A 12,827-nucleotide genomic window follows, 5' to 3' on the forward strand; every position below is an offset into this window, starting at 1 on the left:
AGCTGATGGCAAGGTGACCCTGTACCCCCCACATACACCCTGCTTCTGCCTCCTAAGACTAGCAATCTGAGACAGCCAGGACCCTGCCAGACTCTTTCAGTCAAAACCACATTCCAGCCCAGAACAAGCAGGGCAGCAGGCCCCAGTGGGCATGGTCACTGCCCACTTCTCTTCAGCAAGAACTGGTTGAGGAAGTAGGCAGGTTTTTCTCCCATCTACTCACCCCAGAAGGTGAGCCTGGGAGAAAAACCAAGTCATATTTTCCAAGCTTCCATCTGAGTAGAGACTTTGCTCCACTTTCTCAAGCAGCCCAACATAGACCATCCTGCCCAGCTCATGGATGAAGATACTGAGGGTCACAGAGATTAGGAGGCTGAGATTGGCTCAAGGTCATCCAACAGGCCTGAGTCAGGGCCCAGGCTATTGCAAAGGCCTTGGATCTGTGCGAGTACCTGCCCTCTACCCTTCCTGGGCTCCTAACCAACTGATGGACAGACAAAAGAAAGCTCAGAGGCTCAGAGACCTAAGGGGAAAGCAGCCAGACCCAGATACCTCCAGGAGCTGCTGAGCAAGACTGCACCTCAAGTTCCTCCCCAAACCTCGGCTCAATGCATGCTGCCCTGCCTGGGACTTGGGACTAGACTACTACATTATATACAGGGTGTTGATGGCGACTGCCTCAAGAGTGTTATTGTGTTCTACAGGCTGAGTCTGTGACTCCAGGGAGGAGGGTTCCATCTGTGACCCCCAGCTCTGCAAACAGAGCTTTCAGAGCTGGAGTTTGTGTAGCTCCCTCTCCTCCCCACAGAGCCCCCGCTCTCCACTGCCTCTTTGGCTGAGACCCCCCACAGCGAGGGCCCCATCTGCTGGAGGCTCGGTGACCTGTGTCAAATGAGCAGGCGCTTGGTCACACTCCAGAGCCTGGAGGAGGCAGCCCCACTCTGGAAAAGCTGTGCAGCTCCTTCCTGCCTGGGGGCAGGCTGGGCAGGGGCCCCACTGGGGAGGGAGGCCCAGGGGCTGAGCCTGGCAGCCGCCTGCCTGGGAACTGCCCTCCACAGACAAGGAGAATGGGGGCAAAAATATGAAAAGAAAGCACTTCCCTAGCTCCTTGTGACTAGCATTGCCACTCAGCTGTGTGAACGAAATTCTGGGCTAAAACAGCTCCTTCTTGCTGTCTGGGGCCTTGTGCTGATCTAGCAGTTCCTTCAGAGAGTGGATATGGATGTCTGTGTGTCTACAAGATGGGGAGGGTGCTCTTGATACCTGAGTATCTGGGTGGAAGAGTGCATGGCCAGCTCCATGTGAAGGTGTGCCTATTAGTGTAACAATGGCACGAGGCAGCTGAGAGTCTTCATGTTTGTGACCGCACAACCTGTAGATCTTATGTATCTCAATGTCAGCGAAGGAAGGCCTACTTGGACCTATATGACAGCTCTGTGTCCATCCCATTTAGACACATGCCTGTGTTTATCATTAGTTGCTTCTTTGTGTAACTGAGTATCAGCCTAGTGATGCAGGTCCACATGTTACTGTTGCAGATCAGTAATGTTCGTCCCTGCGTTAAACTGCATATCTGTGTCCATGTGTCCTGTGTGTATGTGAATGCATACACTGACCGTTCAGTCTCTGCACAGATCAGGAGGGTATCCATGTATACACCTGTGGCTGTGTGTTGTGGTACAAAGATGAGCTCTTCCCAGGGTCTGTGAAGGTGGGTACTCCTAGAGAGAGGGGCCATTCAGCTGCAGGTGTCTGCCATGGTCATGTCACTGCCCCATGTCCCACACAGAATTTCCAGGAACAAGAGGAGGAGGATGTTATGACTTTCTGGGGGAAACTTAACTCCCAAGAAATCTGTGACTCAAGACCATACCCAGGTCCTTGTAGAGGGTCTAAAATTTCCAAAGCAGAAAAAGGAATTTTACCCTTCCTTGTTCATATTGCTGCCCACCCCAGGGCAGTGTCTAATATGTAAAAGACATTTAAAGTATGTGCTTATTACATCATTGGAGCCGCGGAGCAATCCTGAGATTCAGGCATGACTGTTCCCATTTGAAAATGAAGATACTGAGGCTCCAAATAATTTACAAAAAGTCACTGGCTGCTAAAGGGGGTGATGGATTGGGGAGTGAGATATGCTGGGTAACCTGAGAGCCTGGCTACTGCTCTGCTGTACACAACCCTCAATTCAGCACAGACCTGAAACTACATCTTTCAGAGAGTCAACCGGCCCTGGCATGCCCCTGAGAGCAACTGGAGATAGGGTTCTCTTTGCCCTGACAGCCAAAACCACCACCTCTGTAGACAGCCTTCCCCCAGCCCCCAGGAATGGAGAGAAGGATGAGTGGGAAGGCATGGGCAAGTCTCACTTCCCTCATCTACATAGTGAGATTACTGATCTCACAGGGATAAGAGGAGGTACAGGCAAAAGGATGGATGTAAAAGTACTTTTTAAAGCATCATGCCCATTGGTCACTGTCCTCCAAGCCTTAGTTTCACCCAAAAATCTGGACATCAAAACACTTGTCCACTGTCCAGACAATTCCCATCCTCCAAAAGGAACAGAGACAGATTTATAGGTCCACAAACCATCAGAGCTGGAAGGGTGAAAGAGGTCAAGTAGTCTAAACTTCCATAATCCCACTCCAGAAAAAGGAAATTGGGATTTTGTTGGAGATAAAAAGTACCTTGCCCACCCACTGAACCAGAGAAAAGCCCTTTCTTGGAGAATTTTACTCCTATTTTCTTTTTCTTTTTTTCCACGCTCACCTCCCCTACTCCTATTTTTTTATCCCACTGTCTGTTTACCTTAGTGAGATGAGAGGGCTGTTTATGGTACCGTTATTCCCAATTTACAGGAAGGAAAAACCACTGACCAGAGTTACTCCTGCCTAGAAAGATAGTGGCAACTCCAGGTTGGAAACCCAAGCTTCAGTATGAAGTAAGAGAGAGAGTGTGAGAAGAGACTTCACTGCAGAACTCCTAGTGTTGGTCCTACTTCCTGAGTCTGGGAGAGAGGCCAAAAAGGCAAGTAGACCAGGAGAGCCTGAGCTGCCTCAAGGTGACCACTTCTCAGGCCAGAGTCCAGAAAGGCCCAGTATCCCTAGGTGCATTCAGACACAGGGATGCATCACAGCTCCTGCAGCCAGAATGGGACCTAAAAGGATCTGTCCTGAGGACAGGGCCAATAGCCAGACAAGGACCCTGCCCTGTCCTACTCTGTCCCTTGGGGAATAGCCAGAGGCTGGACTTGGGACATTCGGAGTTCAGATGAACACAATCTGTGCTCAGGATAACCCTTGTCACTGTCAACTTTCTGCCAACCACCCTTGGATCATCCCCACAGCAGAGTCCATCACCTCTTCACACACTGAAGTTTCATTCCACAGTGCTGACCTGCCCAGTAGGGCCCTAACTAAGCCCCCAGCCTAGCTCTTTGATCAGGTACCTCAGGACCCTGGAGTCTATAAATCCGTCTGAGTCAAGAGCAGAGGCAGGAAAGGACTGGCAGTGGAAGATTCGCCTGGGAAACAGGGAGAAGCATGGGGCTGGCTGTGGAGTAAGGAGGAACACAAGCTTCAGCTGAGGTCCAACGCCACTCAGGATCCTTCAGGGAGCCCTCAAAGAGCTTCCGGGAAGAAGAGATGGCCGAATTCCACTGCCCACCTTTTCAACAAGGACTCCTCAATCTCATTTCCCTTTTGAGCAGCCCCAGGCAAGTCCAGATAAACTCCAGCCCAGGGCTCCGCGCTAGGCTGGACAGCTCCCAGCCTGCACTCTGTATTTCTGGAGTGTCAGCTGCCCTTCTGAGTCCATGCCACTCGTCTCCTACAGCAAGTTTCCCCGCGGCGTGACCACTCCATGACCACCGCCAATGAGGCATTCAAACTGGGAGGAAAAGGAGCGAATGACTACAACAGCGCAGGACAGGGCCCCGTGTCCATCTCTCCCACCCCTCGCTGGTGGTGTTTTCCCCGGAGCCAGTCTCCACCTTGAGGTCCTCTCATTTTGGAACCCCGGAACATGGAGGGGTTAAGGGAGCCCGCGTCTCCGCGCAGAACCGCTGCCGCCCGCTGTCCCCGCGCGAAGCCACCGCTGTACTCACCTAGACTCGGTGCCCGAAAGGAAGGCGTGACGGTGCGAGGCGTGAAGCCTGAGCCTATCGGATTCTGCCCGCGCCCCACTCGCTTTCAAGGCCGCAGAGGTTCGCACAGTTGTGACGCCGAGTCTACAGGGAGAAGGGGGAAAACCAAGACCTGCCAGGCAGGCGCGCAGAGGAGCTGCTCGTTGCAACCTAGAAGCCGCGATAGGCGAGGCAGGAGAGGGGAGCAGCTGCGCCAGAACCGAGCCGAGAACCCGAGCCGCCTCACGCTCTCAGCAGCCGAGACCCGCGGGAATCCTGGCCCGCAGGCAGCGACACTGCGGAGGGAAGAGTGAGGTGCTGAGTCGCTGCTTCGGAGCCCGAGCGCCTCCCGGAGCCCACAATCCCCGCGGTCCCGGTGGGATGCAGGCGGGAATTCAGCTCATGTGGAATATGGGACCGGCCGGGCTCCGAGTCTCCAGCGCTGGGGGAAAGCCGGGCCCACGCAGCCAGGACGAGAGGGGGTGCGGTCCCAGTGCCACCCCCGCGCCACTCCCCACGTGGCGGCCGCGCCCCCGGGGCGTGAATGTGTACGCGGACGGTAGGGGGGCCATGAATGAAGCCCCAGCGGCCAATCAGCACGGCCGGCGCGCGGGACCCGGGGAGAGAGGCCCAATGGCGAGCTCTGGGCTGCTGGACCGGGAGGCTGGCAGGCGCAGGGGGCGGGGGCCCGGGCCGGGGGGCGGGAGGCGGCTCCACGGGCAGCCAATGGGCGGCGGATGGGGTGGGGCTCCGGAGCGCCGAGCGGGTCCGGGCTTTAAGCCGGCGGAGCGCGGCGGCGGGGCCCGCAGACGGAGCGAAGCGGCGGCGGCGGCGGCGCGGCGCAGGGCGCGGGGCGACATGGCCACCACCGCGCAGTACCTGCCGCGGGGCCCCGGCGGGGGAGCTGGGGGCACGGGGCCGCTCATGCATCCAGATGCCGCGGCGGCAGCGGCCGCGGCGGCAGCCGCTGAGAGGCTGCACGCGGGAGCCGCGTACCGCGAAGTGCAGAAGCTTATGCACCACGAGTGGCTGGGCGCGGGCGCGGGCCACCCCGTGGGCCTAGCGCACCCCCAGTGGCTACCCACCGGAGGAGGAGGTGGCGGCGACTGGACCGGTGGTCCGCACCTGGAACATGGCAAGGCCGGCGGCGGAACCGGCCGAGCCGACGACGGCGGTGGCGGCGGCGGAGGTTTCCACGCGCGCCTTGTGCACCAGGGGGCGGCTCACGCGGGTGCGGCTTGGGCGCAGGGCGGCACGGCGCACCACTTGGGCCCAGCAATGTCACCGTCGCCCGGGGCCGGCGGGGGCCACCAGCCCCAGCCGCTCGGGCTGTACGCTCAGGCGGCCTACCCAGGGGGCGGCGGCGGCGGCCTGGCCGGGATGCTGGCGGCGGGTGGCGGCGGTGCGGGACCGGGCCTGCACCACGCGCTGCACGAGGACGGCCACGAGGCACAGCTGGAACCGTCGCCGCCGCCGCACCTGGGCGCCCACGGACATGCACACGGACATGCACACGCGGGCGGCCTGCACGCGGCGGCGGCGCACCTGCACCCGGGAGCTGGCGGTGGTGGCTCGTCGGTGGGCGAGCACTCGGACGAGGATGCGCCCAGCTCGGACGACCTGGAGCAGTTCGCCAAGCAGTTCAAGCAGCGGCGCATCAAGCTGGGCTTCACACAGGCCGACGTGGGGCTGGCGCTGGGCACGCTGTACGGTAACGTGTTCTCGCAGACCACCATCTGCCGCTTCGAGGCCCTGCAGCTGAGCTTCAAGAACATGTGCAAGCTCAAGCCGCTGCTCAACAAGTGGCTGGAGGAGACCGACTCGTCCAGCGGTAGCCCCACCAACCTGGACAAGATCGCGGCACAGGGCCGCAAGCGCAAGAAGCGCACATCCATCGAGGTAGGGGTTAAAGGCGCGCTCGAGAGCCACTTCCTCAAGTGCCCCAAACCCTCGGCACACGAGATCACCGGCCTGGCTGACAGCCTGCAACTGGAGAAAGAGGTGGTGCGCGTATGGTTCTGCAACCGGCGGCAGAAGGAGAAGCGCATGACCCCCGCGGCCGGTGCGGGCCATCCGCCCATGGACGACGTTTACGCGCCTGGGGAGCTGGGGCCGGGCGGGGGCGGCGCGTCGCCGCCCTCAGCACCCCCGCCACCCCCGCCGGCCGCGCTGCACCACCATCACCACCACACACTGCCCGGCTCGGTGCAGTGACCCTCCGGGCTGGGCCCCCACGGCGCGCGGCGAGGCGCGGACGCGCAATCCGCCCGCGCGGCCTGGACTCTTTTTGTTCGGTTGCATTGGATTTTACAAAAAGCCCAGAAACTTTCGAACAAAACCAAACACCCGGACGACCCTCTCCGGCGAGTGGCGAAGACAGCCGTTAGGCTGTGTCGCCCGAGCCCTGAGAGAGAAAAACGAAGATCCGGAACGCGCCAACTCACCCTGGGCATCCTGCCCGCCGCCTGCTCCCCGCCCCCATCCCCTCGACGACCCCAGCCCCTGCCCCCCCGGGCTGTTCGGGGCCGGATCCCGGCAGCGGTCTCCCCACAGCGACAGGTAACGCGGTGCGGGGTTAGGGATTCCCTGGGAGAGAGGACGAAGAGAGGAGAGTTCCCCATCCCCTCTCCCGGGCGCGGACTCCCGAGCCTGCGGGTCAAGGCGGGGGAGGGGGGCTGTCACTTTATTCGCTCCACGCCTCTTTCTCTCCCATAAGGATGCTCCCCATCCCTCTTCCCTTTCTCCGGGCTTGGTTTTTTACGGTTTTTATTTATTCGTGGGGCCTCTCGGCTTCCTGGGGGTCCTTCTAACTCCGCCCGCGCCCTTAATTTAAATCGCTGTATACTGTATTTATCGGGCCCCCGGAGGGGAGGCCGCGAGAGCCGCGTCTGTGTATAAAAGCAGGAAATAGCCAAAGCTTTAATCTAGCCTAATTTATTTTTCCCCTTACCGTCCCCTACCCGCCCCCCCAAAAAAAGCAAAACAAAAAACAAACAAAAAAACCTAACAAAAAATTTCGAGTGTTCATTTTTCGTTTCGTTTTATCCGAGCCCCGGCTCAGTTCTTGGCCTCGCCCGAGGGTTCCGTGCTCCCCCACACAGCGGATGGGAAGGGGCTTCTCCTCGCTGCAGACTAACCACCGCACCGCGGGGACCCGCTCCCCGCCGGTCCCTGCCCTCCAGGCCATAACGAACGAAACTTGGAAAAGTTGGAGATATTTTTTAACCAGCTGTAGAAATAAGCCGTTCCCCCGAGAACCTTCTGCCTGATTCCCTCCAGCTTCCCTCTACTCCCTTTCCAGCCTCGGGGGATGCGGGATGCTGGGGGAGCCCGGGAGAGAAATTCCCGAAGTTTGGGGTGAGGTGGGAACCATGTAAATATGTAAGATATTGTACACACTGGCGGGGGGGGAAAAAGAAACATTTTGTGCTTGGTTTTTATTTTTTTGGTTTTCTGGGTTGTCATCCCTCCCTATCCAAAAGGATTTTGTATACCCGACTAATCCGAAAAAAAGATATTTTAATATGATTTCCTGATTTCTGACCCATCTCTATTTATTTTCTGGATGTGTTTGGAGCTTCCCCTTTCTCCATTTCTTCTTCTGTTATGGTTTGAATTTAAATTTTGTTATTTTATTTTTTATTATTTTTGGAACAATGTTCTGGTGCATTCTCTTTGTATCTTTATTGCAAAAAAATAATGTAGACTGGGAAGTTCCCTTTATATTTATGTTATAGTAAATATTTTATTACTCACATAAACATGTACCCCAGGGCTGTGTCCTGTTCTCTTTACTGCTAGGGCTGGGATGGTTTTCGAGTGAAGCAATGTGATGTCTGGTCTCACCTCCCTGAAGTTCTGGCCACCCTAAAAAGGGAAGGGAACCACACTGACCTTCTTCAGGTCAATATCAGGACGGCCTATTACTTGATCGGCAGTTCGGTGCCCGCCTTGGTGCATCTGTCTAGGGAAGAGGCACCCACCTCATGTCCTCCTCCCATGAACCTAGACCAGGGCCTAAGACAGTGACCCACAGACACCACACACAACTTGGGTCAGCCATTTGTCAGACACAACATGACTGCTCTTCTCAGCCAAGGAAGAAACGCATCTTGGCCTGGACCACCAGCCTAGAATCTCTGTATCCCCTGCCTGACACCCCAACCCTTAACTTTAGTTTCACTTTGCATCCCAAGTGTGGGTCTAGGCCAAGTTCACCATTCTAGGTCCTAGGGCTACTGGGAGCCTACTCAGGCCCCACCATTCTGTCCCAACTGATTTTCCACTCATGACCAAGTGGTGCCCAATCCCACCTGAATCCACTGGGCACTCAGCCTAGACTGAGGTCCATTTAGTGGTTCTGCAGCACCGAGTCAGCCTGGGAGGGAGCTCTGCCTGTTTTCGTGGCAAAACCAGTCTCCAAACGAACCACCTGCCCCGACTTCTCTTGGAGAGAAGTGGGGCACAAGCAACTGTGCCACCAGAAAGACTTGATCTTATCTCCAAGGATGGGTACCCAAGGACCTTCCCTACCACCACCACCACAAGGAGTTATGCATATGCAGGTGGGAAGAAGGACTGTGCCAATGTAGACTTTACAGCGTGCCCTGGAGAGAGAGCATAAGCATTCTGAGATGGTCCCTCTCAAACTGTCAGCAGAAGCATCCCCTGAAAGTCAGGCTGGGGACAGATCTGGCCAGTCCAAAGGCTAAGACCACCTGCATTCCAGTGAAGGTCTTATTTTTTCCTTTAAAACAACGCTTCCTGTTTCCTACGTGGCTGCAGTTCTTTTCCCTTCTCGGGAGAAATCATACCAGGTTTCTCTTATTCTTTGTGGTGCCAAAGCTTGAAGGCACGATCACTTGGTTGGGGAGAAAGTTGTGTCTGTAGTTAAAGGGTATATGAGGCCCCCATATGCCCCGGAAGCTGCCCAAGTCCAGGCCTGTGAGCTCCTGGCTCTAGCTAATGGCATAAGTGTGTTCCAGGAACCCCAAGTTGGTGGTACTTAGCTGGGCTGGGGTCTCACAAGGACTGTGCCAGGCTAATAGTTCCTGATGGTTTTGGGGGCTTTGCCCCTCAGTCTTGGGGTAATTGTCTCTGCAAGTACAAAGGCTGCCTCATTTTTCAAACGCTCATCCTCTCACTCCCTGCCCCCCCTTTTTTCCTCATTTAGTCCATACTAGTGATTGAATAGCCCTGTGATGGGCACCTGTGTTCCTGCTGTTTTCCATATTAGCAGGCCAGGGAGCCTCCTTGCATTTTTTGAGGAGGAAGCTGAGAACTTGATGGCCAGTAGGGTTATGGCACAGGGAGCCAGTAGCCACCAAACCTCATCTCTCATTTCCTATTCCACTACGTACAAAACTTCGAAGCTGTCCCATACTTCTCCCCACTTCCTTATTTCTCCATTCCCAGATTTGTCCTGGCCTCAAGGCCCTGAAGTAGATGCAAATGAAACTCAGGGCTCACTACCCCACCAGCCCAGAGTCTCAGCAGGTTTTGAGGTTGGAAAGAGCTATGGGAAGACAAGGCCTTTCACTGGCCTCTTGCCTGCAGCTGACACCAATTGATTGATTGATTTCCTAATTGTCTGCTTAATCCTGTACAAGAGGGTGGGTTTTTTATTTAAGCAAGTCAACTCAAAAACAGCAAAACAATGTGGCCTCCCAAGAACAAGCTGCAGCTGAGGAGTAGAACAAAATGAAAGGAAAAAAAAAAAGGTGGAAAAAGGGATGGAAGAAAATCTTCCACTTTGCAAGAATTTCACTTAATGAGACACCAGCCTGGGACAGTGACCCATCCCTTGGTAGTAGAAAGCCCCAGGGCTACCTCTTCCTCGGAGAATCATAGGAACCTTGGTGCCTCTTCTTTATAAGGAGAAAGCCAGACAGAGAGATATTTTCCCCTGGATTCTTAATAGAGTTGAAGAGAGGCCTGGCTAGCTATGGACTTGCCACAGTTTCTCCATTCCACTTGTATGTGTATCTGCCTGCTTGCTTGGGGGAGCCTCAGATTCCCATTCGTTTGAGAGGCACGTCTCTAGCATTAACTTTTAAAGAAGCCCAAGCTTTCTGTAGAAAATTTGGAATTTTCTAACCCTATATTCCTTCCCTTCACACTTGAACAAAAATATTCACTATTTCTCGTAATCATGCAGTCACAAGTTCTGTTAGTTAGAACTTCACTCTCCCCATGGGAATATCTGCATGTTGGTAGAAGAATTTGTGTGTGTGCCACTGTGTGCACAAATCCACAGCTGATCTGAGAGATAGGAGCGGGGAAAGAAAATGATCTGAGCTGGAAGAACATTTGTGGGTGAGGGTTGGCAAAACTGCAAAGAAGGCAGGTAACTGTCATGGTCACCTGTGGTCATCCAGACAAACCTGGAAGGAACCTGGCCCTGAGCCTCAAGAATATAGATATTCTGCCCCACCTCCTGCCCTAGGAGATTGCCCTAGCTTTTATGTTGCATGGCATAGGTCCTAGGAAATCAACCCTTGGCCCTCGTACTTGATTGGGTGTCCATGGCTGCCTACTTCAAGCTATTTGGAACTTAGCTGCCCCTGGAGAGGCTCTGGGCTTGCATAGGAGAAGATCAATTCTGCAACCCAACCAGGGATAGGCTGCCTCCCCCCAGAACTTTCCCCAACTGAACATAAGCTCCAGAAAGAAGAGCCATCTAAGCAGGGATAGACCAAAAGGAGATTGGTCATCTGGCCCAGCTGTCGCCCATCCCAAGTTTAGCCAAGATGATCAACCTAGAACCTCCAGCTTACACTAAGGCCAGAAGCAGCTGGAGGAGCAGTCCATTCTGTCCCTGCCTTGTAGTATTGGAAGGCCCCAGGGTTAATGTTCGCAGGGCCATTCAGGGCTCTCCCCTTGCTGCCTCTGAGAACTCCATGTGGGAGGACTGCCCTCTATTGGTCTCTGAGCTGGGTTATGGCAGCAGTCACCAGCACCACCTTGAAGTTGAGTTGTGCCCCCAAATCAGCTTCAAAGTGGCTACTCTATGGGATATGCCAGCTAGAACAGAGACACTCTTAGCCCCCCACCCCGAAAGGAAGTGATCAGGCTTCACATACATACACACACATACACACACATGCTTTCTTGTCAACCTTTCCTTTCCATCCACCACCTGTCCGTTTGCACAGCCACTCACAAAAACCCACCACCACATGCTCCCTCTTCTGTCTCTCCTACTTAAAACCATTCCCATCACTCCTCTCAGCCAGTTAAAACCCTAGCCCAGACCCTCACCAGCTTACTCACCCACACACAAGCCAACACACCAGTGGTCATACCCACACCACTGCTTTGACCATATAAGACCAGCTTTCTGGTCTTTGGCACTGCATGCTTGGGAGTTGCCAGGTATCTAGCATGTGTAATATTTGATTAAGCACATGTTGCCATCTTGTGTAGCATTTGACCAGGTCCTCAGCCATCAGCATGTCCAACCACTTATGCCCAACACTGCTTTCTAAACACATCCCTACCCATCATTGTCCCAGCTCCTCCCAGATCTCTTCCTGCTCCTGTCAGATAATTAAAGTTAAGCTGTGTGTTTGTATGTATGTGTGATCTTATTTTTTAAACACACACCCCCACATGTACATATGCGTGTATATATACAAACACACACAGCAATTAGATCTATCCATTCCGCCATCATCCTTGTGCAGTAAAACCTCAGCTCTGCATAGGCCCCCACATCACCATGCCACAAACCCAGCTTCACCTAGTCACGGGCTCCTGATTCTCTCATTCTCTCTCTCTCTCTTATTCTCTCTCTCTCTCACACACACACACATAAACACACACACACACACACACACACACACACACACACAAAATAAGCACCTGCACACGCAGATACACATGGTGGCACTTGCATGCATTTTCACCCATGCCTAGTTCCCTGGCGTTTAAGAGCATAACCCATCTCCTGCTCTCACCTTCCTCCAAGACATCTGAGTTGGCTCTCCTCAGATGACCTAAGTACCAGAAGGGCTTTGTCACAACCCCCACCTCACCCCTCCCACACACACACACCAGTGGACACATCTCCCGCTGAGCCTGACCAGGGTGGGTCTGGGTATTATTAGGCTGCAGAGACAGCACGGAGGCATATGGTCTCGTACACAAGAAATAATGTTCATGTTAAATCAGACCTCATGCATAATGCATGGTGCCTGATCTCACATTATTTTGGGTGTTCGTCAAAATCAGTGTTCTTTCTTGTGAGGCTGAAAAGAAGGGGAAAAGGCATTTGCTAATTACACCCACAGCCCGGACCCAGAGAGCCAAAGTGCCCTGGGAGCCTCCTCTGCCGCACTTCACCAACACCAGTGGGTTCCATTCCTCTGTTCCACTCTGTCTTCCCACATGGAAGGGAGGGTTGCCTCGAGTTTGTAGCAGGCGTAAGGCCCCGTGTTATTTTTATTTCTTTTCTCTCGGCTCTCTGTCCCCGGAGGGTTCTAGGGAATAGCAGAGGCTCAGTCGCTCTCACACCCGATTCATTTGCCGTTTTATGAACTCCCGGTTGATTCATCGCCTCCCTCAGTCAATGATTCACTCCTGATGGCTTTTCAGAAATCCTTCAAAGGCTCCAGATTATTCAGCTTTGAGCAGGAGCAAGAGCCAGAGCAGACCTGGACCCTGCACTGCTTCTGCTCCAGTGGCCTGGGGTGGAATATCGTCA

General features: G+C 54.5%; 1 protein-coding gene and 1 long non-coding RNA gene across 2 annotated transcripts in view; one reads left to right on the forward strand and one right to left on the reverse strand.

The window, feature by feature from the left end:
• Positions 1-4,624, reverse strand: part of LOC109692787 (uncharacterized) — a 128,867-nt gene extending 124,243 nt beyond the window's left edge. The window contains exon 1 of the long non-coding RNA XR_012449954.1: positions 4,106-4,624. This is a non-coding gene — a long non-coding RNA (uncharacterized lncRNA). The remainder of the gene's footprint in view (positions 1-4,105) is intronic.
• Positions 4,625-4,981: 357 nt separating this feature from the next.
• Positions 4,982-8,684, forward strand: Pou3f1 (POU class 3 homeobox 1). Its single transcript, XM_020173647.2, has one exon. It carries the CDS (start codon positions 4,982-4,984, stop codon positions 6,335-6,337), a length of 1,356 nt encoding a protein of 451 aa, XP_020029236.1. The 3' UTR covers positions 6,338-8,684.
• Positions 8,685-12,827: the final 4,143 nt, after the last annotated feature.

Source organism: Castor canadensis, chromosome 7, assembly GCF_047511655.1.
Source record: "Castor canadensis chromosome 7, mCasCan1.hap1v2, whole genome shotgun sequence".
Classification (NCBI taxonomy): domain Eukaryota; kingdom Metazoa; phylum Chordata; class Mammalia; order Rodentia; family Castoridae; genus Castor; species Castor canadensis.

Bases quoted from the DNA above. Each gene is read 5' to 3' on its own strand.
- Pou3f1 (XM_020173647.2), top strand. From the start codon at position 4,982: ATGGCCACCACCGCGCAGTACCTGCCGCGGGGCCCCGGCGGGGGAGCT.